The 27,372-nt window shown below is 43.2% G+C and overlaps 2 protein-coding genes across 2 annotated transcripts in view; one reads left to right on the top strand and one right to left on the bottom strand.

Annotated features, from left to right (window-relative positions):
• cenpe (centromere protein E) overlaps positions 1–17,137 on the bottom strand; it is a 30,841-nt gene extending 13,704 nt beyond the window's left edge. Inside the window, exons 1-29 of the mRNA XM_080023965.1 lie at positions 17,014–17,137; positions 16,077–16,189; positions 15,395–15,484; positions 15,067–15,185; positions 14,868–14,987; positions 14,514–14,595; positions 12,289–12,356; positions 12,107–12,181; positions 11,960–12,011; positions 11,786–11,873; positions 10,509–10,638; positions 10,233–10,352; positions 9,919–10,071; positions 9,439–9,592; positions 8,867–8,963; positions 8,424–8,697; positions 8,281–8,337; positions 7,353–7,520; positions 6,819–6,893; positions 6,074–6,142; positions 5,512–5,643; positions 5,217–5,394; positions 4,619–4,764; positions 4,024–4,305; positions 3,486–3,632; positions 3,183–3,389; positions 2,895–3,047; positions 1,631–2,005; positions 136–684 (exon numbers count right to left, since the gene is read on the bottom strand). Of these exons, the coding sequence (XP_079880091.1) occupies positions 136–684; positions 1,631–2,005; positions 2,895–3,047; positions 3,183–3,389; positions 3,486–3,632; positions 4,024–4,305; positions 4,619–4,764; positions 5,217–5,394; positions 5,512–5,643; positions 6,074–6,142; positions 6,819–6,893; positions 7,353–7,520; positions 8,281–8,337; positions 8,424–8,697; positions 8,867–8,963; positions 9,439–9,592; positions 9,919–10,071; positions 10,233–10,352; positions 10,509–10,638; positions 11,786–11,873; positions 11,960–12,011; positions 12,107–12,181; positions 12,289–12,356; positions 14,514–14,595; positions 14,868–14,987; positions 15,067–15,185; positions 15,395–15,484; positions 16,077–16,189; positions 17,014–17,078 (4,338 nt within the window). The 5' untranslated portion in view covers positions 17,079–17,137. The remainder of the gene's footprint in view (positions 1–135; positions 685–1,630; positions 2,006–2,894; positions 3,048–3,182; positions 3,390–3,485; positions 3,633–4,023; positions 4,306–4,618; positions 4,765–5,216; positions 5,395–5,511; positions 5,644–6,073; positions 6,143–6,818; positions 6,894–7,352; positions 7,521–8,280; positions 8,338–8,423; positions 8,698–8,866; positions 8,964–9,438; positions 9,593–9,918; positions 10,072–10,232; positions 10,353–10,508; positions 10,639–11,785; positions 11,874–11,959; positions 12,012–12,106; positions 12,182–12,288; positions 12,357–14,513; positions 14,596–14,867; positions 14,988–15,066; positions 15,186–15,394; positions 15,485–16,076; positions 16,190–17,013) is intronic.
• An 827-nt stretch (positions 17,138–17,964) lies between these two features.
• ddx51 (DEAD (Asp-Glu-Ala-Asp) box polypeptide 51) lies at positions 17,965–26,883 on the top strand. The gene is made up of 16 exons (XM_080022287.1): positions 17,965–18,099; positions 18,669–19,015; positions 19,284–19,516; positions 20,149–20,299; positions 20,381–20,526; positions 21,101–21,172; positions 21,294–21,400; positions 21,626–21,734; positions 21,914–22,056; positions 22,383–22,560; positions 22,664–22,779; positions 23,314–23,430; positions 24,373–24,474; positions 25,972–26,035; positions 26,426–26,560; positions 26,769–26,883. Exons 1-16 carry the CDS (start codon positions 18,077–18,079, stop codon positions 26,799–26,801), a joined length of 2,076 nt encoding a protein of 691 aa, XP_079878413.1. The 5' UTR covers positions 17,965–18,076; the 3' UTR covers positions 26,802–26,883.
• Positions 26,884–27,372: the final 489 nt, after the last annotated feature.

Genomic DNA, 27,372 nt, shown 5'->3' with positions numbered 1-27,372 from the left:
TGACGATTAATAAAGATGGATTGATTAACTTAAATGCAATGGTATAAATACGTTATGTTGTACAGATCCTGCTGAAAGCACAGGTTAAAGGGAAATAAATCGTATCTAACATTATCTGAAGACTAAAAACTGCACCTGAAGCTGGAGAGAAGAGTCCTCGAGTCTGGAGTACGATGCTCTGGGATGCTCAAGGTGCTCCTCCAGCTGAGCTGTGAGCTGGTTCTTCTCTTGGGTCAGAGCCTCCAGGATCTCCTGTTGTTGGTTCTTCTCCTCCCTCAGAACCTCCTGCTGCTGGTTCTTCTCCTGGGTCAGAGCCTCCAGGATCTCCTGCTGCTGGTTCTTCTCCTGGGTCAGAGCCTCCAGGATCTCCTGCTGCTGGTTCTTCTCCTGGGTCAGAGCCTCCAGGATCTCCTGCTGCTGGTTCTTCTCCTGGGTCAGAGCCTCCAGGATCTCCTGCTGCTGGTTCTTCTCCTGGGTCACAGTCTCCAGGATCACCTGCTGCTGGTTCTTCTCTTGCCTCAGAGCCTCCAGGATCTCTGCACTATCCTTAAATTCAATGTTAAGCTGGCTGTGCTGCTTTGTAATGCTCTCTAACTGTTCCTCAAGACGCTTGACCTGAAACAGATTCTGTTCCTCCTTCACCAACTGCAGCTCAAAGCCCAGAGGCTGGATGTCACCGTGGATCTGAAGACAAACACAAAACTGTACTTCCAGCAAGTCCCAAATACATGAAGGAAAAGTCATGGATTTAAGATGTATTTTAGTAGCAGCTATACACCGATCAGTCACAACATTAAACCACCACTAATAACACTAATATTGTGTAGCTCCCTTCGTGTCGTCAAAAAACAGCGGTGACCCGTGGAGGCATGGACTCCACAAGACCCTGAAGGTGTCCTGTGGTATCTGGCACCAAGACGTTAGCAGCAGATCCTTTTAGTCCTGGAATGCCAGGGACACACTACACAACTTTCAAAGTCGTCAGATCGTCGTAGAGGTACTTCTTACGTAACGACTGAGTTCCGTTCCTAGGGCAAGGTCGTTAAGTGAATTGGTCGATAAGCGAGGACCCGTGTTATTTTACGGTCAGGGTGCGTGGCTGGTATAGTGTATGTGACCCACCGCGTACTTCAGGGTCATTTGATGGCTTTCAAGTTTTCTTCCCCCCCCCACATCGTTTGAAAGTGGAGAATCAGAGCTTCCAAACAAGGTCGAAAGCTGCCAAATGACTAATCTAAACAAGGAAACATGTTTTCTTTTAGTGCATAACTTCACGGAGCTACGCTCTGATGAAAACGTAAAGCGTCTAAAACAAAAATACCACTTGGAAGCACAAAGGGGAAAGTTGAAAAGTTGTCTATTGCATCTTTAGTTTGGTGAAGAGGAGCATAATAGGTCCTCTTTAAAAGGATCTGCTGCTAACGTCTTGGTGCCAGATACCACAGAGGTGGTGTCTGTGCCTTGACGGGTCACGGCTGTTTTGGCGGCACAAGGGGGAGCTACACAATATTAGTGTAATTAGTGGTGGTATTAATGTTGTGGCTGATCGGTCTATGTCAGTATTGTATACAATTCTGGCATGATCAATCTTTACATATCACAAAGCACGGCAAACATTACGGCTTTGTACCGTTTCCATCTGCTCCTCCAGCTGAGCTCTGAGCTCATTCTTCTCCTGCCTCAGAGCCTCCAGGATCTCCTGCTGTTGGTTCTTCTCCTGGGTCAGAGCCTCCAGGATCTCCTGCTGTTGGTTCTTCTCCTGGGTCAGAGCCTCCAGGATCTCCTGCTGTTGGTTCTTCTCCTGGGTCAGAGCCTCCAGGATCTCCTGCTGTTGGTTCTTCTCCTTGGTCAGAGCCTCCAGGATCTCCTGCTGTTGGTTCTTCTCCTGGGTCAGAGCGCTGACTCTAGAGAGGAGCTCCCCCACCTCCTCTGTACAGCTCTGAACTCCAGCTGCCTCACCTCGCTCTGATCTCACGGCCTCCAGCTCCGCAGCCAAAGTGGTTATCTTTTTTTTTTTGGGGGGGGGGGGGGGGGGGGGGGGGGTGGGGGTGGGGGGGTGGGGGGGATTGGGGTTCGTCAGAAACTCTTGCACATCTGATGATTTTATTTTACAAATCTGCTCTTGAGTCGATTTTAACCTTTGTTTAATTCCTTGGAACCTTACAGCGCAAAACAAAGTTGTTTGTTCAATATAGTTAAAGTAGCCAGTAAAGACATTGGCACGTAACAGCTTTCTTTAACAGATATCAATGACAGACAAGCTTTGAGGAAGGAGCAGTCGAGCCAGCTCTGAGCACCGACTCTGGGAGGAATTTGTTCTTCTCCCCTTCTTCTCGCGGAGATACAGGTCCCCCACCGTAAAAAGCAAAAGGTTTCAATTTTCCTTTTTTCCGAGTGCAATTGGAAAGTGCAGTAATTTGAACTGAACCTTGACTGCACTGCTCAGAAGCACTTTATTATGGCTACCATTGCAATGGTTTTATACTTTTAATAAACAAATACATTTTTGGTTAATGTCTCATGTCCAATCAAATTTCCCCTCGAGGGACGACAAAGTGGAGGAGGTGAGAGGAGAAGTAGTAAGAGCAACCCATCTACTCATAGGATATAAATATTTACATTAATAGTGACTTCTGGAAGCACAGAATATAAAATTGCAGAAAAAGCTTTACTTTTCCATTAGACAGACAAAATATCACTATATGTACTTGTATATTCAATAAACACAGGACCCGACATGAGCTTTTAGAAGTTGCTAGTGGTTACCAAGTGTGCAGTGTCAGCTTCTGGTTGACAAAATAGCTGCCAAATTTGAATAATTTTATATATTAATAATATTGATCCCATACAATTATTATTATTATTATTATTATTATTATAATTAATGTTGTTACCCTGCTCTGCAATTTCTCCATCTGCGCTGAAGACGTTCCCGCAGCACAACTGTTCTGATTGGACGCCTGGATGGTTCCCAGCTGCTTTATTCTCCCCCTCAGCTCACGGTTGCTGTCCAGGGCGACTCTGAGCTCCTCCTGGTTCTCAATCATCTGGAAGAAGAACATTGAAAATAAAAAGAAAATCAGCTTAATTATGAGTTTAACAGGTTGGATGGTCTTGAAATGATTTCCATACAAGTAGTATGTGACCCCAAAGGGGGGGGGGGGGGGTACTTGGAAACTCACCATCTCCACGTTATCCTGGAGGTCAGTTTTAAGCTGGTCTCTCTCCTCGGTGACGGCCTCCAGGATCTCCTTCTGCTGATTCTTCTCCTGAGTCAGAGCACTGACTCTACAGAGGAGGTTCTCCACCTCCTCTCTCAAGGTCTGAGCACCAGCTGTCTGATCTCTCTCTGATCGCACCACCTCCAGCTCTGCATTCAGCTGGTTCAGCTAAGAAAAGCAACATCCAATGAGAAGTTTTGGTGGTGAAAAGTGAATTTTTTCACGATAACTACTAAAATAATAAAAGCCTCATTGGCGTGGTACCTGTTGCTGCAGTTCTCTGCTGATCTCCTCCTCAGTGCTTCGAGACAGCTCGCCGTCAGCCAGCTTCTCCTCCAGACAATTCATCTGCCGCTGCATTTCTCCCAGTTTCCCCTCCAGTGAAGCTCGCTGCTGCTCAAACTCCTGGAGCTGGAGTCAAGACAGGTGACTGAATGACATTTTTAAAAGATGTTGTTTGCTTTAGAAAATCTGAATCCTTGAAGGTCCTTACTACAAGCATCCTTTCAATTAAAACAAAAAAGCCAACTGTATATGTTGTTATTAGCTAACTTTTCTTTTTCTTTTTTTTAATTAAAACAATTGGATTGGGTGACATTACATAACCAGGCTCTACTAAGGTACTGTTGTTACTGTTAACTAACTTTAACTGTAATCATATTCACTATCAATAAAGTTAAATTAATGAATTTAGTTTAATTATAAAGGAAGTTTTCAGCTCACATTCATTACAATTAAATTATATAAATTAACTTGAGATAGACGAGACTCCCAGTACAGTCCAGTGGAACATGCTCTGTACCTTGGATCCCTTCTCCTCCACGGTGCAGAGCAGCTGGTTCTTCTCCTCTTGGCAGCGCTCAAGGTCGCCGCGCAGAGCAGCCACCTGCTCCGTGGCGTCTCTGCAGCTCTGGACCGAACCCTCCTGGCTCTGCCGGGCCCGGCTCAGCTCGCCCTGGAGCTGCAGGATCTCCTGCTGGGATCCGTCCAGACCGTCCCTCAGCTGCCGAGCCTCATCCTGGGCGGAGAGGAGCCCGTCCCTCTGGGTTTGGACAAGACACAGCTCCTCGGTCAGCTCAGCCACCTGGACGAGGGTTCGGGAGACGGTTCAATTTACGAGACGTATTTAAATGACAAAGGACTTCTAATAAGCCATACCTTTGAGAAAATATTTCCAATTCTTCAAATATTTTGTGATGAAGATCAGACAACCATCGGCTTAAAGTTACAAGATTTTAACCAAATGAGTCAAATCAGTGCTTTAATCACGATGCGCTGCCAATGGCATAGGCTGTCTTTTCAGGGCAAGAACTTGAAGCGCTCTTTTAATTTGGACATTTAATGTGGAGAAGTGGCAATGTGAAGCCTGGCTCCGCAGTGCAGTTTGCTGCTCCTACCTGCAGTGTCAGCTGCTCTACCTTCTCCGGGAGAACTCGGAGGGACGTCAGCTCAGAGTACAGAGCAGCTTCCGCCTCTCCAGCAGCTGCCAGATCCTTCCTGAGATCAGACACCGTCCGCTGCAGCTCCACGCTGTCGAGCAGTTCTGGAAACAAGGTGCACGCTCTGTTCCCAGCTCAGACAGAATTCACAACAGGGCTCAGGCTCGGCGGGATTAACAACTGAATTGTCTTTTGTGTTCATTTAAAGCCAAGTCAATAGTGTAATAATACACTACAGTATATATAGAATATTTTAAGATAAACATTTGGGTGGACAGTTCATTTTCCTAGACCTAACTGATTAAGACATTCTATTTATTGCCACATATCTAAGATTGGCTCAAAATTCAACAAAAATTTGGATGAAACATACGATTGGAGATTGTTACTATTATGCAAAACAATTGCGATTGCCAAAAAATAATATTAGGCCATGATGTAATAGTTGTGACTTTGACTGTGCTGATGATTAAGGGCTATATAAATATATTTGACTGACTACTGAGAACGCAAAGGGAGTCTGTACAGTCTTTAGTATCCAACGGAGTGGACCTACGTTTGGGTACTTTGCCGTTGAGCAAGGCAGTGAGTTTAGTGTTGTCGTCAAAAGCGACGTTGAGCTCCTTCTGGAGGTCGCTCTGCATCCTCCTGTAGCGCAACTTCTCAGCCTCCAGCTGACTGCTCAGTCTGCTCAGCTCGGCGGCCATCTTGTCGTGGCTGGCGCTCAGCTCCGCCTGGGAGACATTAAACAGTGAACCCTGCAAAACTTTCTCCCGGACGACAGAACAACCTCAGCCCTGCCAAATACTTTGTAAAATGAACAGAGTGACACCCGCCCCACGCCGTCTCACGTCTCGCTCCTTCATGGCGATGTTCTGGCTGCGCAGCACAGCCCACTCCTTCCTGGTGTCTCTGCTCAGGATCTCAGCGTCGTCCAGGGAGCGGCGGAGCTGAGAAACCTGCGTCACCAAGTCCTTGTCGTTCTGAGGAGGCAGCAGGACACTCAGCGAGATGAACTCTGTACTTCTACTTCTGTTCAAACCACTCACAGTAAAATTAGTTTTACAAATAGAAAAAGGGACTAAAGTGAGTCACTTGTGAGACTACACTGCTGTTGTGACCAGGATGAGGGGAGTGCAGCAGACAGCTCCAGGACAGCAGCTTCTTTTGCCATTATGATGCCACTATTATTTTCAGTCATGCAATACGTTATTTAGATTTACTTGGCAGAGCTGAATTTGTCTTTATGGAAAAGGCGTCAGTGCAATATACTGGGAAGCGTACAACATATAAGGACATGGTAACATGAATTAGCAAATGCCAGTGTCACTGATGCAGTAACAAATAAAACTAGTTTGATGGCAAAAAGGTGGGCAACAACATAAAGACTCAAACTCGTCGCTGTGAACTCACAAGTCTCTCCAGCTCTCCCACCCAGTCCGACTTCCTCTGCAGCTCCTCAGACATGGAGCCCAGTTTAGACTACATTCAGAAAAAAACAAAAAACAACGATCTCTAATAAAACCTGCTGAAAGCGACAGGGTTCTTTCACAGTTTAATGTTCAGCTTCCGTTCTGACAGTGACGTCTGAAGTACCTGTAAGTTATTAAACATTCAATGAGCGCTGTAACGACGGCATCTGCTACACGTGCTACTAGAGGGAGCTTTAGTCTACCAAAACAAACCAAGAATGCCTGTTCTAATAGTTTCTAACAGTTCAAAATCCTAATAGTTATGAACACAGTCTGTGAGTTAGACAGGGCTTTGGTTAACTCATTGACAAGCAACCCAGTACACCTTGCCGTCAGTTTAGAAATTTTAACGACTTATACGACTTATGTATCGGTCTCACCCTGTTAGACCATCGGTCTAACAGGGTGAGACCAATACATAAGTCGTTAGACCGATGGTCTAACAGGGATGGTAGCTCAGGCGGTAGAGCTGGTGGTCTAGTGATCTAAAGGTTGCTGGTTGGATCCCAGGCTCCTCCTAGTAGCATGCTGTAATGTCCTTGAGCAAGACACTTAACCCCTAATTGCTCCTGATGGCTGCGTCCGTCGGTGATTGAACAATTGTAAGTCGCTTTGGATAAAAGCATCTGATCAATGCAATGTAATGTTAGACCAGCATTGACCTGGTTATACACATGTGAACCCACCTCGAGCTCTCGGTGCTTCAGTTCTGACAATTCAGCAGCCTTCTTTAAGGAGGAGATTTCATTTTGCAACTCTCTCTGAAATAAAAACAAACAAAAAACTAAAAACACATACAGATTTTAAAACCATCCAATGAATAATGATTAAATAGAAACAATTAAGAGATTTAAATGTTAAAAATGAATCTTAAAATTGGGTATTGGGCAGGATCTCACGCTTTGATTCAAAATCAATTCAATCCAATATAGATGAGCTGGCTCAACCCACACGATTCCATTTTGATATATTACCATTTTATATAGAATCAGAATTGAATTGCTTGACACTTTTCAGTGTTTCATCTAACATGCATTACAAAAATAAGTCAACGAATTCAGCCCAAATCAGAAATTTTACATTATTTTTTTCTGACTATGGTGGTATTCAATTCGTTTGGAAGTTTCACAACCATTTTCCACTCAAAGGATTGATGGCTCCATTGTTGAATCAATTCAGAAATTGAAATGAGACCCAGTCCTGGGTCTCATGATAAATACCTCATGATCCTTCCTAAAATCCTGCTCCAGAGCATTGAACTCGTCTTCATCTCTTTTCTCCTGCAGCTCCCTTGTGAGCGTGGTTTTCTCCGCCTCCAGCAGCTTCACCTGCTCCACCATGAAGCCAAGCTCCTGCTTCATGTTGTCCCGCTCCGAGGACACGGTTTCCTTCAAAGAAGGGATAAATAGTCATATGAAGCTTTAACTTAGGAAACCTACAGAGGAGCTACAAAAGGTTTGCACAGCTCACAAGGAGGCGATGTATATCTGGATCCCCTAGAATTCTCAGGCCTGGTGATACGCACCGAAAAAAAGCCCTAAACAGACCAGGCGTGAAGGATGGCATATTGGCGCGGTCAGATGGCGCAGCAGGTGATCTGCAGTTTTTTTATTTGCATTCAAATATTTGTTCAGTTTGTGTATTCAAGACTTAAAACAAAGCGATCACAAGAAGAGTATGACCTAAGCTGCTTTATTGCATAAAAATAAGCTGTGCAGCCAATGACCTTTGCAAAACATGAGCACATCATGAATATGCATGATTCATTTCTGCACATTTTTCAATTAAAGATTTCACCATGGCATCAGGATATGGACATTTTGCCACAGGAGGCCCATTTATTTAAACCTTCATGTAGGGCCCCAAGTACTCTCCTTGCAGCCTGTTCCTGAGGTTTGTTTTTACCTACGGAAAGTGAAGATTTGTCTTTATTTAGTAAATTCTTTAATTTAAGGACGGACGCCCAGTAGGGCAGTGCCATGTTTATGGACAGTTCACACTTTTTCCAATTCTACTATTAACACTGAGACAGGCTGTTGTTTAGTCAGCACATTAATTTACTTTTTTTTTTTTTTCTGAGTACTCATTTCCATCTCACTAACTTGTTTGACAGCTTTTGGGCTGGGAGGTCAGTGCACCTCTAGTTACCTTCTCTAAAACCAGGGTCTCACACAGCTGGATGGTCTCAGAAAACTCATATTTCATCTGAAAAACAAGTAAACAGATCAGCATGTCAGCTGACCATTGTTCAAGTTCAAAAACTCTATGGTTTTGGTTCTTCTGAAGCTCACCTGCTCGTCCGCATCGGAAACCTGTCTCTGGTCCTCCAGCTGCCTCTCCAGGTCGGCAGCCCTCATCTCCAGTATCTGCACCATCTCAGCATCCTCCACTTTCTGCCGGTTCTCAGTTTCCAGCTGGAGCTCCAGCTTGGCCACCGTGGCGCCCAGTGTGTCGGCCTTGGCCAGGGCCTCTGCCTTCTGGGCCTCCTCCACATTCAGCTGCAGCTCCAGGCTGGACACCTTGTCAGACAGCTCCTGCATCTGGTCCAGAGGGAACTCTTTGGGGCTGAAAGAAAAATAAAAAGGGGTGATGTGCTGACAAAAACTCTGAGCTGAAAGTGTGTTACAGTATAACGGTATAACATTATGCAACCTGACCCGAACTGAGTTCCAGGTACGGTGGACAACTTAAGAATGAATGAATTACGGCAGCGTGCAGGACGCCGGGGGTGTACCTGTCTCCAAAGATACGGAAAGTGATGCTGTTCTGGTTCTCGATGTCCGTCGTGGTCTCAAAGGGAATTTCCCAACGCGAGTCAAACTCCTCATCATCTGATAAAAACATAACCAAAGTGTAAATAACGTAAAATCCCACTTAAGAGCATCACGTGTGCAATGCAGTGAGGATTAATAACAGATAAAAGTAAAACAAAAAGCACAATTGACATCTACCACGCCTTTGACACTATCTATCTATATATATATCTCCATTTATTAATGAAAATAATAAATATGGAGCGGTGTACACAGTACATCAGTGTTTCCCATAGAACTGCAATGAGTCTCCTTCAAACTGAGTCAAATAACAATGTAATAAAAGCTTCATAAAAACATGAGGTGTCTTCCCCAAATGTACTATTCATTCAAATAAAATCATTAATAACTGTAAAACATGAATTCTGAAATGTCTGTACATAGAGCTCCAAATTTTGCATGAAAGGTGAGATCCAAATAAAGATTATTTTTATGATCATTGTGTTATAAAACCAGGTGGGTCTCTCCACATCCTTCGTTCCTTCAGTCTCACCTTCAGCGAGCTCACCGATGGAGGAGCAGTTGACCTTCCTCTTCCGGCCGACAGGCTCAGCGAAACTGTGGTCGGGGCAGTCGTCGTCGTTGTTGTCCGATGTCTGGCCGAGTCTCAGCAGCTTCCCCCCCCACGTCATCCTGCGTTTGGGCATCTGCACACGAGAAGGAAAACATGTCACTTTATTTAACGCCCTACACTTTATGTAGCTGAAAGAGGGATCCAAACAGAGGAAGAAAATAAAAAAACAATTAAATTGAGGTTCATCCACTGAACCATAGAATATTTCAGATCTTAGCTCTGAAGGGCGTAGATCATTTTAGGCCATGTTTACTATCCATCATTTTTTTTGAAACTAAGAAAATTGAGTATCACAATATGAACCACCGACAGACAAGAAGCTAAGTGTGTCAAGCACAAGCACATAATGAACTTATTTGACCATAAAATGAGCTTATTTCAGTTTTGTGCATTCATCACCTTTTTGATGGGGACAAAGTTGGAGCTCGTGACCAGGAGCTTGGTAAGGTTCCTGATCCGGTCCTCTTGCTCCCTCTGCAGCTGATCCTTCTCCTGGAGGATCTGGGACAGCGTCTCCTTCTCCGTCGCTGTGGTCTGTGTCACTGAGGAAACCTGGAGAAAGGGAGAATTTGGTAAACACCTGCAGAATACGGCACACTGGTAACAGCTAATGCCCCCATTCAAAACATTACCCAAGTGCAATCTGTACATTTCAGACGAGGCCAAGATACCCTTTGAAACAGTGCGTCTGTGAAAGACCACCAGGTGTTTACCTCCTGGAGACGCCGCTTCAGGTCCACTATCTCATTTCGATATCGTTTGAGCAGAGCGCCGTCATCAGAAACCTCCGTGACGTGCGGGTCGTTCTTCATGTTCTTTGCCGTGCTTGCAAACTGGAAATCAACAGAAAAAAAAAAAAAAAAATCGAATAAAACAGACTGCTCCATCACATCTCGGCTGCATTTGTACAGCAGACTCAAATCTGGTCCCAAATGCAGGTATCTAAAGTCATGGTCTACGACTGTCATCCAAATAATCTGGATTCCGACCTGCAGCGTGCTGAGGGTTTCGTCCATGGTTGCCGAGGTGATGGTGCAGATGATGACGGTTTTGGCGTTTCCTCCCAGAGAGTTCTGCAGGATGCGGGTCAGCTTACTGTCCCTGTAGTTTGTGAAACCCCTGAATGACAGAACAAAGCGCCCCCCACCCCCAGTAGAGGTCAAACACAGGATATTAGAGGTGTTTCTTTGTCACTCCATGCTGAAATACACCTATATCTCATAATCATCTCTGCAATGTTTGATGTTAGCACCAAAAAGCTCTTGTCAAAGCTTGTATTCTGGAAAAAGTGAGGGATGGTTATGTAAGCTGCCTCTTCATCATTATTGCTGGTTCGGGCTTGTTGTTCCAGCACATCCCATAGATGCTCCATGGGATCGGACCCTAACCCTGCCCATCTGCACGATGTAGAAGAAAAGGTGATTCATCAGACCTCCACCTTCTTCCATTGCTCCATGGTCCAGTTGTAACGCTCACGTGTCCATTGTAGGTGCTTTCAGGGGTGGACAGGGGTCAGCATGGACACTGTGAGCTCCCATACGCAGCAAGCTGCCATGCACTGTGTGTTCTACACCTTTCTATCACAGCAACATTCACTGTTTCAACACTTTGTGCTACAGTAGTTCTACTGTGGGATCCAACCAGACGGGCTAGACTTCACTCCCCACATGCATCAATGAGCCTTGGGCCCCATGACCCTGTCGCCGGTTCACCAGTCGTCCCTCCTTGGAGCCCTTCTGGTAGTAACCACTGCATAGCGGGAACAGCCCACAAGACCTGGCACTTTGGAGATGCTCTGACCCAGTCGTCTAGCATCACAATGCGGTCCCACCCCTTGACAGGTGCCATTGGAACCGGATGATCAATGCTATTCATTTCATCTGTTAGTGGTCTTAATGTTGTGGCTGATAGGTCTATACTGTATATTTATAAAGGCTAGACCAATTTGATGACCAAAAAATAAATAAAAATCACTATCAGGACGCCCTCCAAAGACACTGCTTTGTTTAGTTGGTACGCAAGTGTGAGTCATGAAGCAATTTTTCCCACGCATTTCTGATTTTGGTCACGCATGCGAACCATTTATGTGCACCCCTGATTATATTACAAATTGGGCTCCATAGTTGGCATAGTGCTACTCGCTATTCCTAGATTAGCACATATATTTAATAAAATGTTACTTGATTTTTATCTCTCATTTGACAACTTTGCTGAATTTCCCCCGAGGGATTGAACAGTATCTTTAGCGGTCTCATGGATCGCTCACCTCTGGCTCTCCTCAGAAAGCTTCTTGATCACTTGGCCGAGGATAAAGAGACTGCGGTTGATGTTGCATCCTTCCTTGAAACGGGCACCTACGACGTGAACACATGTTTGAGCTACAGCACAACAATTCACTTGTCATCATTTCAATCGTTTCCACTTAAGCGCTCAATCTCACCTTCAGCTCCTGTTTGACTCGCTCGTTCGGATCCCGCCAGATCAACCAAATTCTGATGGGAAAATTAAGAAGATTACATCAAAGGACAACAGTTTAGAATAGTTATTATTGAACCAATGATGACACTGATCCAGAGCAGCTCATTACCAGATGTGACACGATGATCGCCCCATCTGCGTTCTCACCCGACACAGGATCGCACCTGATGCGGCTCTCCAGGATCTGAGGCGCCACGATAAAATATATTAAAAATACAAAAAAAAAGAGAAGACGTTAAACTTCTGTAAAGAACAAACCAGAATAGACCAGTTGACTTGCATTACGCTCACCATGCGGAAGATAGTGTGCGAACGACTGCTGCGCTGGTTCATTTTGGTCTTCCCATAATGCCGATTTTCTGGGGAGAAGGGAAAAGTGAAAAGCATCGAGTTGAACAGCAGATCTCCAAAAATTCCTAATTGGCAGAAAAACAAGGGATGCACAGATCCCAGATCAAATATCAGTCAGATGGCAGCTAAAAAAGCAGAACACAGGGTAGAGGCCTCAAATGGAGGACATTGATTATGTCTGTTGGTATGTTGTAGTGACCCTAAACTATCACAAGCGTTTTTTGCGCCACAGGAACTTTTTTCATAATTGTTTTAAGAACCTTTGGAGGAACCGTCTCTTTTTTTGTGTCAGCACTGGAGGAACTAGGAACGTTCGGAGTTCTTACAAAGTCGTTCTTGGGGGACTTTTTTGGCTCCTACTCCCGGGCAGGGACTAACCAGCAGAAGAGGAACCTTCAGTGATAGAAGTGCACGGTCACTGGCCCCCGGTGCACTGAGGACAGTCCGCCCTCTGGGTGCGGACCAGCCCATGAACACACAGCGCTAATTTAAAAATAAACAATTACAATTTTAAAAAATAAAATAAAATAAAAAACAATTATTGTAGATATAATTATTTTGTTCATTGAATGAAACTAAAAATCTGCGAGTGCTGTCGTGATGCGCGCCCATGCCTTACGAGAGTCAGAGCAAACTTATAAATGACGTCTTGTAGATCTAATATGAGTGAAGATTCAGCAACTGGATTGCCTATTTCTCACCTCAAATTTGTTCAGAAACAGATTTTGGTGGACTGAAAAGATTAAATCAGTGAAAGTTACAGATCATATTCAACATGGAACTCGCGCTGACGTCACTTCAGCGTCTCAATGCAGTGAGAACACAACCAGAAAAAAAGCCTTTTGACAGTATTTTAGATCTCGGGGACCTCCCCTGTTCCTAGTTCCCCTCAGGGGGTCCCCACAACTGTTCGGTGCTAAAACGCCTGATCTAGGACAGAGGTTCTCACTCCGGGGTTCCAAGGTCCTTCATGCAAAGTGATTAATAATAGAGATGCACCGATTGCAATTTTCTTGGCCGATTCATATTTCTTAAAGTCTGACCCTTCGGATTCAGATTTTCATTCAAATGTACCTTCATAATAAAACATTGACTATTAAAAACTTTTGCATCGTTGTCAAATCATTTTAAGTTATATCCGTAATCGTAATCTAATTTGGTCTTATTGGGTAAATCTGCTGGAGGTCAATGACAAATACATCATGTGATCTGATCACGCTCACATGATAGTACAGCTGCACATACGGACTACATTACAATTCAGTTACCCCAATAATGACTGTTGATTTTGACACTGTATTTATAATTGTTATTTACTCACTATGGAACAATACTAGAACATGAACCTGTCCCTGAGTTATAATAAAATAAGAACATGGGACGGTCAACAAGTTTCAGTATAATTCAGCCAGGAACTGGACACAAACTAACATGAAATGTCCAGTTCAAACTTCAAACCAAAGGCTCTTTCACTTTTAAGTGCAAATATAACTTATTATATTGGAATGGTACCTGCTATTACAAAATAAATTAAAATAACTTCAAAATAAATAAAATAATAATCATAAAAATGGCCAACTCTTCTCCCTCTTGTGCCCTGAAGTCCTCCTTCGCTCACCGTGCATGAAACCAACTGAATCAAATGGATCAACTCTCAAAAAAAGAATCAAACCTTTCATCACTAACAGAGCTTGTGACTAGGCTTGGGCAAAATACTAAATTTTATATCCTGAGGCAGTCCCGCCCAAATATGGCGTTGGATGATATTATCGTGGTTGTTTGGGGTAGGGGGGGGGCAGTGATGTACATTACATTACATTTAGTCATTGATCAGACGCTTTTATCCAAAGCGACTTACAATTGTTCAAACACCAACGGACGCAGCCATCAGGAGCAATTAGGGGTTAAGTGTCTTGCTCAAGGACACTACAGAATGCTAGCAGGGATCGAACCAGCAACCTTTAGATCACTAGACCACCAGCTCTACCGTCTGAGCTACCATTCCCATGATGTAGAAAGAGTTGCTTTTTAAAATTCATTAAAACAGAGCTCCCTGATCGCAGAGAGCAACAGGGACAGCCGTTCCTCCAAATAAAACAAAAAATAAAAATAAAACAGTATAGGACTGGGCACGAAGGAACGGGGCCATAAAGACAAGATCTTACTTTCTCCTTTGCAGATCCACGCCAGGGCCTGAGCGGGGGAGGTCACCAGCTCCTCCGTCAGGTCTGCCACGAAGATGTTTTTCTAAACAGAGCAGCAGGAAACAATTACGAGTCACTTGTGATCAATGTTTACCATCATTGAGTACCCTCTAATTGTATCATATGTCCTAAATGTCTTAATCATCTATGGTGGCTATGATGATGTGAACTCTTTGTTTCACAATTTGTTTAATTAAAACCAAATTAAAGAATATAAAAAAATAAAAAAATAATATAAAATAAATAAGTCATTTTTGCCCCAAAATATGCATAAAAAGGAGGTATTTTCAGAAACAAAAATGCTCTGGCACTTACGTTAATGGTCTCTCGGACCTCCAGCGGCTTCCTCTTCCAGCTGTCCACCAGCAGATCTGTCACCGTCTCGTTGTAGATCTCCATGTAGGAAACCCGGAGTAGGAATTCCTTCTTGGGAAACTGCAGAGCAGACGAGATGTTGACTGAAGCATTGCTTTATGAGACAAAATATCGGGTAGCTTCCTGTCTAAGCGCTCACATTCTTGATGGTCTCAAAGACGTCCTCCATGGCCAGCGGGATCACCCCGGGGATCAGGTTGTTGCCCATCATGGTGAAGGTCTTTCCAGAGGACGTCTGTCCATACGCAAATATCGTTCCTGAAAAAGAAGAAAGACATTTGAACGATACTGCCGGAGAACAATCAGGAGGCAGGACACAGAGCGCCTCAGGTTTGAGTTAAATAATAATAATAATAATAATAATAATAATAATTAAAGTAATTAAATAAATCAGCACATAATTACTTCAGCCACGTTAACCACAATGCATCATGGAAAAACAGTCAATATTGAGTCCCAGCACGCACCATTGTATCCCTCCACCGTGGAGACGACCAGTGGTTTGGCGATGTCCTGGTACAGCTGGTTGGTCGTCTCCTTGGCGCTGAACACTCTGTCTGTTCACACACAGAGACAGAGAGAGAAAAGGATTAACAGCTGACATATTGTTTATGTTCAAAACACAGAAAGGGAAACTATTCATGCAGAATGTTAACATAACAATACTCAATAAGACCACAAAAATTCAAGCAAATGCCAAATTATCCCATTTGATACTTTGTTAGTGAAAAGTGCTGGTTCTATGTGAGGATGGCATCATGATGTGACATTGTCTTATGGTTTTGCAGGAAACATTTAAAACAATTCAATTAATTTCATGTTACGAGAGTGGCACTATATAACCAGTACACACTGCACCCCTTCAGTTTTTATTTTTGGAACTCAGTGCCAGTTTCATGTTTCTATCTGATTTTGTATAAACAAAGCAGTGAATAAAATACATTTCTGGAAATAATGAAAAAGCAAAATGTCTTCAAAGTATGTGATTTCCCAAATGCTGTAACAGCTAATTTACAAAGAGTGACTGCCAGTAACCGGTCCAAGGTGTAAAACATTAGTTAGCGAATGGCTTTATTAAGAAATGCTGCAGCTAATTCAGAACTACACCATTATGTTTTATAAAATGTAACTTTTCAATGGAAAACACACCAAAACTGAAGCTCTTAATGGGATTCCCATCATCAATCTGCTGAATGCACTTCTTCTCAGCTTTCCAGTAGAGCTGCACAGGCTTCGAACTCTCTGAGGCAGCGATCTCCTCCCTGTCAGAACACCAGACACAGAGATACTGTTAACAACCCCTGAGCATCGCCTTCAAATGTTTCCATATTGTTCCCCTTGTAGTGGGAATTCCGTATGGGACAACTGGCCGAGTTTGGCCAACCCTGTTAGGGTATCTTCATTCAGTATGAATCAAGTCATAAAATGAGGCTTTTAAAGCCTTTTTTGCACAGGACCTACATGAGTTTGAGCTGTGTTGAATGCTGAATATTGGCATAATGCTCTTGTAATTGGAAGAACATGATATGCAGCCAGTTTGATAAGGAGCCAAGATGGTGAAACAGCAGCACAGGCAAGTTTAAGGTAAATATTCAGTTAAAATCAGCTGTAGAAGAGAAACATTCAGTTAAAACCAGCTGTAGAAGGGAGACATTCAGTTAAAACCAGCTGTAGAAGAGAAACATTCAGTTAAAACCAGCTGTAGAAGAGAGACATTCAGTTAAAACCAGCTGTAGAAGGGAGACATTCAGTTAAATCAGCTGTAGAAGAGAAACATTCAGTTAAAATCAGCTGTAGAAGGAAACAGCAGCCTTCATCCGGGGCCTCCATTAGATTCTAAAAGTATGGCAATACACAATAAACCTCAAATACAACAACAATGAGGAGCATTTGGCATTACACAACGAAACTAGAGGTTAACTAAAAATTGAACAATACCAAAAACAGAGAAATTTGGCAACATACAATAATCCTAGAAAATAAAAACCGCCCCGTTTATCAACAGTTTACACTGACAAACGTAGGAAAGTGGAACGTGGAAGCTGAACAGGGAGGCTAACGCTAGCTTAGCTCTTTTAAAACTCACCGCTCGATAAGGGGACGAACGCGAACACAGACTTTCACCGCAGATTCCTCTGTCGCTGCTGCCATTTCTGAAACAAAGTGTGTTCACGCAAAAACAAGCGACATATTATTGTGGAATGAAAATGATTGAAGCCGTCGCCGCGACGCGAAGGCGCTGTCCCTTAACTTTGGTTTGAAATTATGCGCTGCCTACGTCATCGATTCTGATTGGTGGACACGGCTTGAACGGCTTGGATCCGATTGGCGAGAAGCTCAAAACGAGGCGGGCGTTAAAGTTGTTATCCACACGTTTATTGGCAGAGAATGCGCTTGCGTTGCTGTTTTAACGTATATCCGATTGGTGGACACGGATTGATTGACAGCTCTAAACGAGGCGGGCTTTTAAAATGTGCGTCCAACTTTATTGACGAGAACTGAATAAAACAGCTGATCACAAGTGTAAAACCAATGAACAACCTGAATTTAATACGTTGATTTATTATTTCATTACATTTATTATCATATGAATTATCATATTATTCACATGATCATATGAATTGTTTAAATTGCGATACTACTCAAATACAAAAACAAGGGAGATTGAAATAACATCATTTATAAATACTGTATCGATTATTCATGTGAGGAGTAATGGTAAAAATACACATGGGATGGAGATCGAGGGTATTTTCATCATGTTGAAGTGTGGCGTGATGGACCTTATTTAATTTTACAACATTTTTATCTTTCTTTTTCCAATACACGAGCATCTGGCCGAATGTTCAAAAAGGTAAAAGGTCGCCGATCCCCTCTTTTATTTCCTCACATCTCGGCCCCGTATCGGTTGGTTATTGATCATCTATTGGAAGTGCGTGCGTAACTACCGAGTCCGTGACGTAAGGGCTGTCCGGGAAACGTGCGACGGGCGTGACGTTATCGACCCGCGACCGCAGCGCGCAGGGAGGCGGTGCAGGCTGCATGGCGGACGCCTGTGTTGTTGTTTTCCACCTGGTTTCTGGGGACGTTCCTTCTCCCCCCCCTGCGTTCTCTGTGGAGGCTCATTGACGTGGAAAAGAACAGTTAAAATGTCTCTTTTTCTGGTCAACAGGTAAGTTTGAATTTGTTTGAGAAATTTGTAAAACTATTCCCCAACAAACTACCTGTGCACCAGGAATGTGAAACGCTAAATGACTCGGTGGCAGTTTCGCAGACCACGCGGTACCCAAGTGGCGTTTCAGGGACCTCCGGCAAAGAGACGCAGAAGACGGGGGGGGGGTTGTAAACAGCAGTTTATTGTAGAGAGCTGGCCAGTTGGAATTAGCCCGGGAGCAGATAGACATGTGTCATGACAGGGCTCCTATCTTGAGCGCGTGTGGGGATGGCTGTTTTACCTGCTGCTCCTTAGACCAACCAACAAGCAACAGGCATACAGCCACACTGATCCCGGATCCCCAATTACCTAGCTCCAGGACAGGCGTGGGTGCTCAAACCACACCATCCCCACACCACATACTCTATTAAAAGTGAAAGTGGTGCTTGCTCTGAAATAGCTTCCCACCATTGGGTATCACTCACTTATAAAATAGGTCTCTAGATGTAATAGCTACACCTTTTGATATTTGTCTTCCAGAGTACTGTAAGTGCTACTTCACGCAATGATCTCCGTGTTGTTTCCAGATACTTGGGAGACGGGGACGATGACAACTCCTCGAACAAAGAGTCCCGCTCCAAGGCTTTGCTGGCGATGCTGCAGAAGAAAGCCAAAGAAAAGGAGAAACTGAGCCTAACCAGCCCAAATGAACGGAGGCCTGACGTCCGGACGGACGGACAGAGGACGACCACGACAAAGAAGAAGAAGAAGGAGAGGAAGGAGAAGAAGGAGAGGAAAGCTTCCGAGAACGGAGAACACACACCAATCCCATTGAAAAGGAAGAGAGAAGAAGTCACACAAACAAGTTCTGGTGCCGGAGGGACAAAGAAGGCGAAGAAAAGTTCCCAAAAGACAAAGAAGAATGTGGAATCAGGTGAGAGTAATGTGGAATTAGTTGACATCACATGTAACCTGATTAAATAAATAGTGTTCAGGGGCAGATACGTCAGTGGGTTGGTGTTGGTATGGCTTAAAAATGTGACATCCTGAAGAAACCTGATTATTACCTGATAGGGATATGCAAATAATAACTACAAATAATTTACAGAAGTCATTAATAAACATGTAATACTGTCAGGGTGTGCTATTTGCTAACGTCTCAATTTATTCAATTTTTTGCTCTCTGTGGATTTGGGGTTTAGTACCAAGTCCTACTGATTCTCCTGAAACTGGAAAAGATGAACAGCTAGAAAACACAGATGAAGGTGAGGAGGAGGAGGAGGAGGGAGAGGAAAAAACAGAAGAAGAAGGAGAACAACAAGTTAAGGAAGGAGAGGATTTGCTGAGCGACCAATCAAAACAGGCCACAGAGGAGAGTTTGACCCAGTCTGGTTTCACAATACTTGGAGGATTTGAGGAGAAACAGATCAGAAAGGTAAAGTGTGACTAAGGGAGGAGGAAAAGCTTTTCCTCCTGTCTGCATTTTAGGAAAAACACCAGATATGTTTGACGTCTATGTTTGGACTTGATGAGGGCTGGATGATAAAAATAATTTGATGATGCAGAGTGTGTCTGTGATGGTATTTACAATTTCACCCTAAAAGTACATTTTCAAGGTTATTTTTCATATTTTCTCTCTAAATTGTAACATTTGAAAATATTTGCATTCATTTTTATTGGAGGTCATTTAAAATACTGTTGTAATAGGCAATTCTTTCAATTTCTATGATTAAAAGGGAGGGGAAAAAAAACCAAGTAATCAGTGCGGTAAAGTAAGACAAATGTAGGTGTTGAGTTTACCTCAAATTATCATTAACTTTGTCGTCAGAAAATTTATTTTCTCAGGACAAATGTAACAGCTAGAAAGAAACATAAAATTACACGATTAAGTGAATGTGTTTTTGTCTTTCAATGTGATTTTTATGTATTTATTATTTATTATTTTTTTTGTCTTGTTTCTGCCAATTTACCATTGCTGCACATTTTTCATCATTCATTTTGCCAAAGAATGCACCCTACACCAAACACAGTCTCTGTCCCAGCCCTGAAGCTATGTTGTGTCTGCAGGTCCACAGAGTCCTGCCTCAGTGGCTCGCTCAGCCCGACTTCATCCACAGAGACATTAAGAGCAACTTGGTTTCCATCGCGGAGGTCAAGGGAATCTGCCCCGCGCTTGTCAAGAAGCTGGACGCAAACGGAATCCAGCACTTCTTTCCAGGTGACTTTTAGAGCGTTGTTTTGTCATGAAGCCAAATCCCAACAGAAGTGATGACTTTAGTGTTGTGACTTCACTGTGCAGTGCAAGCGGAGGTCATCCCCGCCATCTTGGAAAGCGTTGCTCACGGGCTGCTGGTTGGACGCGGGGGCTACAGACCCAGAGACGTCTGCGTGTCGGCGCCGACGGGGAGCGGCAAGACGCTGGCGTTCGTCATCCCGATTGTACAGGTGAGAAAAGCTGCCGCACAAAATCGGAAACCACATCTTTCCTCTCTGGTTAGGGTTGAGTTAGTGTTATTGGTTGGATTGGGGGTCTTCAACCTTTTTCAGACCAAGGACCCCCTCGGTGGATAGAGAAGCAGAGCAGGGACCCCCTACATTTTTGCATGTGTTGCATTCTGAGCATTGCCTATAATAACATATTTACAATGCCTTATTAACTTATTTACAGTATATACTCAGTAATGATGCTTACGGTTCCTGTGTGTTTTCTATTTGACCGTACCCACCTTTTTGTTATTGTTGTTAGGCATTTTGTTATAATCTAGTCTGGGTTTGACGACTTTTAAGTACAGAGGTCTTTGATCTAGACCTGGTCTTAAATGGCCGTAACGTCAGAAGCGGTAAATCAGCTCACTCTCAACTGATGAAATGAAATGTGAACACCCAGCCGTTCTTGTGTTGATCGTTGGAGTTTACTCAATATCATTTTGTCTAAATTATATTTTTTTTCTTTTTCACAAAAATAATTTGGACTTTATTACTTACTATATATGTACTAAATGTGTTTTGTGTAAAATAGGCCCTGATGCATCGGGTGGCTTGTGAAGTTAGGGCTCTGGTCGTGTTGCCAACCAAAGAACTTGCCCAGCAGGTAACCAGACTCTTGATACTATTTGAACCTCTAATATGATCCATCTTGTCATCTTTATAACTTAACTACTTTATGACCCTTCACCAGTAATAAAAGAAACGGTCTATATTTTCTCTTACAGGTTTGTAAAGTATTTTCATTGTACTCTGAGGGGACGGGTCTTAAAGTGGTGATGATTGCAGGTCAGAAGTCTTTTGCAGCAGAACAGGCTTCACTTTCAGAGGAGAGGTGAGGGTGGAGCAAAAAGCCTCTAAAACTGAAATTCTACACCTTTGCACGCAAGTTAAAAAGCGATTATATAAAGAGTGAAGTAGTGTTTCTGTGTGAGTCAAAGCTCAGTGGCAGTTACAAGACAAGCGCCTATTGTGTGGGACATTTTCTCAAAGATAAAAAGAAAACACGTTGACAAAGTTGCTCAGAAACTGTGATATTTAACTTTGACGTTTCTTTCAGATGCGGGAGCAGGCGGAGCTTGGCCGATATCGCCGTGGCAACACCCGGCCGACTGGTGGATCACATCAACAAGAACTCTGGTTTCTCCCTGGAACATCTCCGGTTCCTTGTGAGTTCAGTTAAAATCACACACCATAATGCAGGAGGGGCTGCAGACTTAAACTGGGTGTGTTTCCTGACCACTAGAGGGGGCGGTAGTCTATCATAGACCGATCAAAACAAACCAATATTCCAACTGGAGTCTGATTGTTTGTTAGTTTGATTAACTTTTTTTCAAATCATTCACAGATTATTGACGAGGCTGACCGGTTGATCGACAGCATGCATCATTCCTGGCTCGGTCAAGTGTCCAGGGCGGTTTTCAGGACAGGAAGTGACGCAACAACGTCGATCTTCAGTCGGACAGAACCCGCCGATATCACAGCTGCCAGGTGAGTCAACACGCAGTCATCACCGTTTTACCATTGATGATGATGATGATAATATTAGTACATTTTATTTGTATAAAATAAAAGTTACAAAGTTAAAAAGAAAAGTACAAAAATCACAGAAAAGAAAAATGAACAATTACATCGAGGGGAAAATAATTGTAATATACATTTCCAGGTGTTTTTTTAAAAATGATTTGTTATAGGTTTTGTTTTAAAAATCAAGAAATGTATTTATATTTCGACTTAAACATATTAACTTAAACTTTGACTTGGGAGGCTCTGCTCTGTGTTGAAGTGACTTTTCGTTGTCGTCGTCCCCGCTGCAGTCTGTCCCCCCCCCAGATGCCACTGCAGAAGCTGCTGTTCTCCGCCACGCTCACCATGAACCCCGAGAAGCTGCAGCAGCTCCGCCTGCACCAGCCGCGGCTCTTCAGCTCCGTGCACAGCAAACAACCCAACGCAACCGGGAGCCAGGAGAGGTTCAACTTCCCTGAAGCGCTGACGGTACGGAGCCCCGGGAACGCTGGTGTCCTGATCAGCTGATCCTGGAACCCAGAGTGGTGCACAGTGCTGACTGTGTGTGTGTGTGTGTGTGTGTGTGTTGCAGGAGTACTACGTTCCGTGCACAATGAGCTCCAAGCCGCTCGCCATCCTCCACCACGTGCTGCGCATGAAGTTCAGCCCCGTGCTCTGCTTCACAAACTCCAGGGAGACTGCGCACAGGTCGGAGGAGGCCGCTGAGATCATTATTTACTACTGGAAGGAGCAATCTGTACTGAAGTACATTTTAACATATCTGTACTTAAGTACATTTTTACATATCTGTACTGAAGTACATTTTAACATATCTGTACTTAAGTAGATTCCGTTTCTGAGACCTTCCACTTTTAATCCATTACGTTTCAAAACAAATATTGTTGTTGTTTTTTTTTACTCCACTACATTTCTAACATCATTTATATCAAAACATGTCCAAAGCCAGTTAAAATGAGCATACTCTGCAGAGAAATAGCTACTGGTGTACTTTATGAAGTATTATAGATTTGGGACACTATAAAACATCTAATTTTAAAACACCTAATACTAGAAAATTTAAGAGCAAGTCATTTTACTTCAGTCAAAGGGTCTGATGAGTATTTCCTGTGTGTGTGTGTGTGTGTGTGTGTGTGTGTGTGTGTGTGTGTGTGTGTGTGTGTGTGTGTGTGTGTGTGTGTGTGTGTGTGTGTGTGTGTGTGTGTGTGTGTGTGTGTGTGTCAGGTTGTACCTGCTGGTCAAGCTCTTCGGTGGGGTGGAAGTTGCTGAGTTCTCCTCCAGACTTTCTCCCGGCGAAAGGAAACAAACCCTCAGAGATTTTGAACAGGGGAACATCCAGCTGTGAGTTACAGTCGTACTTAAACAATATAATAATTAATGTAGCTGCAAGAAGCCATTAACGAGAATCAAGCTGTACAGGGATGTTCAGCAGGTTCAGTCCTAATGTACCAAGACAGGAGATGACCAGACAAAATATTAGAGTGATCAGTAAAATACTCAGACCTCTCCATCAGAACCAACATGGACTACTTTATTATATTCATTTTTGATTCTAATAAAATAGTTATGATTGACAGCTTGCAATTCGCCAGACGTGCACATTTAGGACCACTAGCCTTCAAAACAATGTGAGCATGATGGATGATAGAGCAACGTGCCTGTCTGCCTGTATCAGCCCCCCTGGCTGGCTGCTCCATATCCTTGTGGAAGCTCTTCTTTCATGGGCTGGACTCCTCTGCACCTGTTGGAACATTCACACCAAACGTGCTGTGAATGTTCCAACTGGTGTCTGAACAAGTTCCCCAAGTGTCATGATGATTTCCTCAACCCAACCTGAGTTATGAACCACTGTGACATGAAAACATGCAGAGGCCAGGCTAGTATGTACACATAACAACCAAACTGCATATTTAGACTAATAATTATCTCTAGAAGGTGTACACCAAGTTTTGTGAAATCCCGCTAATCACATTAGCAGCGCCCCCTACTGTTAGATGTTTACATACTTTGGCACATGCGTTCCAATACCTCTAATATCCCCATTCAGTCCATGACTTGTGGCCCATTTTGTGTTGGACCACACCCATCGTGAAGTTTAGTGGTTAATAGTGGCCATATTGCTGAACTCTTCTGAAGGTCTCTTTATGTCCTGTAACAAGTTTGGTGTTAAATGGCTGACTTAGAACGTACAGTGAGGATATTTCCCTCCAGATAACAGCAGATAGATGGTAGCACTGGTTGCTCGGTAGAAGGGAAGTGTAAAACCTCATTTCCTGTTTCCAGGCTGATCAGCACGGATGCAGCCGCCAGGGGCATCGATGTCAGGGGGATAAAGTGCGTCGTGAACTACGACGCTCCGCAGTACATCAGGACATACATGCACAGGTGAGTCAACCCCCCTCCCGCCTCCTCGTGCAACCTGAGCACACACATGACATCACTTCCTGTTTCCTGCAGAGAGAAATGGAGGAACCTGGCATCTGGTCACTACGGTCCCCTGTTCTATACCTTGTTTTGTTGAGACGGAGTGGATAAATCAGGGTCCTTGAGGTGCTTGAGTCACCTCCTCAATTTAAGGACTGGAACTCCTTGACATTATCCCCTTTCGTGCTGAAGTGCTTGAAAAGTCCTTGAAGAAAAGGCCAACAATTGAAAACCTTTGATGTTCCCCCTGGTCTTGTTACTCAAATCATAAGCCCCTTCCCCACATGGAATCCGTAACACTGCCTGATTGAAAACCTCAGCAGAGGAAACAGGAAGTAAAGCTTCCGTATGGAGTCAGTTCCACATACTGTAGATGGATGTTACACGTACAGTATGTAATACGGGTGCAGAGTATTAATATCAGGTGAGACTGGACAACAATGTTTTTTTAGACCGGCGCTTCGCCCCCGTCTCCCCACTCCACCCACTCCTCCCTCCGCTGACGGAGAAGGGACAGAGCCCCGCCCCATGAGCCCCACCTTGTTAAATCAGTGTGATCATTTTCATCCTGTCCTACACCCTCTGACTCTGGAGAAGGAACGTCCTCCACCCGTTCACTCTCTCCCTATCCGCTCGCTCCCTCTGGCTCCGCCCTGCGGTGGCTGCCACCACACGGTCGCACATCACCCCAAACTGTAGAAGACAGGTGTAGTGTCAGTGTCATTTTAAAGAAGAACAATTATAAAATGTAAGAATATAAAGACTTGTCTCCGCCGAGATCTGACGTGTTTCAGTTTCTCGTCTTTGCAGCTGAGCTCCACGGTTCAGATCGGACTCGCTTTTTTCCTAGTGTTTTTTTATTTCTTCCCAAAAATAAACCAAATAACTTTTAAAATATTTGTACAAAATAAATATTTGTAAAATAACAGTATTTGTGCTTTATTTGGATCCGGCTCCACCCCTACTTAATGGCAAAGTTACTGCTTCCTTTCCCACATACTTCCATTCACAGCTGTACCGGCAATTTGCCGGAAATGATACAAGGTCGAGAGTGAGGAAATTTAGAACGGAACATGGACACTGGATCCCTTTCCCACATGACACCAACACAGAACATTACCAGTACATTTACAGCTTTCAGTGCAAGTGGGAAAGGGGCTTTAACGTAACAAATATAAATACTCATATAAAAAATCGACAGTGACTAAGGTTATATTCTATTTCAATGTATAAAGATCACATTGAAAATGGATTATATTAAAAAATAGTGCTTTAAAAAAGGTCTTGAAAGTCCTTGAATTACATTTTGTAATAATGCCAGCATGAACCCTGATAAATAGATAATAAATCGGAAATTATTCAAAATGAGTATAATTGAAATAATTGAAGCACTCCCTACACCCCCCACCACCCCCTATCCTCCAGCTTATCTTTCCTCATGTTTCCCTTTTCCTTCAGGATCGGGAGAACTGCACGAGCAGGAAAAGCTGGACTGGCCTTCACCTTCCTGCTCAAAGTCCAGGTGTGTGTGTGTGTGTGTGTGTGTGTGTGTGTGTGTGTGTGTGTGTGTGTGTGTGTGTGTGTGTGTGTGTGTGTGTGTGTGTGTGTGTGTGTGTGTGTGTGTGTGTGTGTGTGTCAGGTGAAATTACAGCAGCAAAAAGGTGACATTTTAAATTAAATGACAATAACACATATACTGTATCTGTCAACACAAATTAATGAGGAGGAGCATGTGTCAGAGGGAGTTTTTGAGAGAAGGAGAGAGTTGTTCTTGTTGTGTACGACATATTCACGTTGTATTTATTTATGTACTATCAGATAGTTAGTTAATGTCTGTTTACATACATTCTTTGGTCACGTGTTATCAAAATGTCATGTCAATAAAGTTGGTGTGTGTGTGTGTGTGTCACAGAGGAGTGACTTCCTGCAGATGGTGGCGGACGCAGGAAGTCCCGGCATCAGGAAGCACGTTGTGAAGAGGCGGAGCCTGGAGAGCATGGCAGCGCGCTACAAGCAGGCGCTGCAGGAGCTGGCTGGGGTCATAAAGGTCAACACATCAACCTGCTCCATGTTGACATTAAATCCAAACTGTTTGGAAGGTTATTACTGACACGCAGACGTCCAGTCTCAGAATAACTAGAAGAAGTGAGACTGGACGAGCTCTTTATTTTTAGGGAAGAATAATGTGTTCATTAGCCCTGAGTGATGAGTGCATTAAATACTTTGTTCATGTCGCTCGTCCATCTCTTCAACAGGAGGAAAAAGAGAAGCATCGGATCAGGAGTTGACGGAGCTCGACGCCGACGTCGTCGCTGTCTGTGTTCCGTCTGAAGTGATTTATTTTGGCCATTAAAATGTCTTTTGTTTAAATCTGAGTCACAAGCCTGTTCATTTAATCTTCACTTAAATGTAAATTGTCAAGGATAAAATGCATAAACTCACAGTGGTAAATCATTTAATATATCAATAAATTGATTGTGGGTTACACTGATTCCACATTATATTCTTGGCTGTCATGGCAACACATAACTTAAAGCTGTTGGCTTCATTGTGAACACAATTATAAAAAAAAAAAAAAAAAAAAAGTTAATGTTGACAAATGTATATATTTATTACAGAACTTTAATAAGTAGAAACTTTATTATTAATAATAAATATTTATACTTAATATAAATAATAGTTATTATTAATAATAGTTCATATTTATTAATAAATAACTTTTGATGTCAATATTTAATAATTGTTATCAATAATAATATTTATTAATAATGATTATAAAATGAACACAAGAAGCAACATGCTCGCTGTGTTACCTGTTTTTAACGCCTGATATTTGATCTGTTTTTAGTTGTATTTTCA

This window comes from Zeus faber (genome assembly GCF_960531495.2).
Source record: "Zeus faber genome assembly, chromosome: 2".
NCBI lineage: Eukaryota > Metazoa > Chordata > Actinopteri > Zeiformes > Zeidae > Zeus > Zeus faber.
This window is presented reverse-complemented; position numbering and strand designations above follow the sequence as displayed.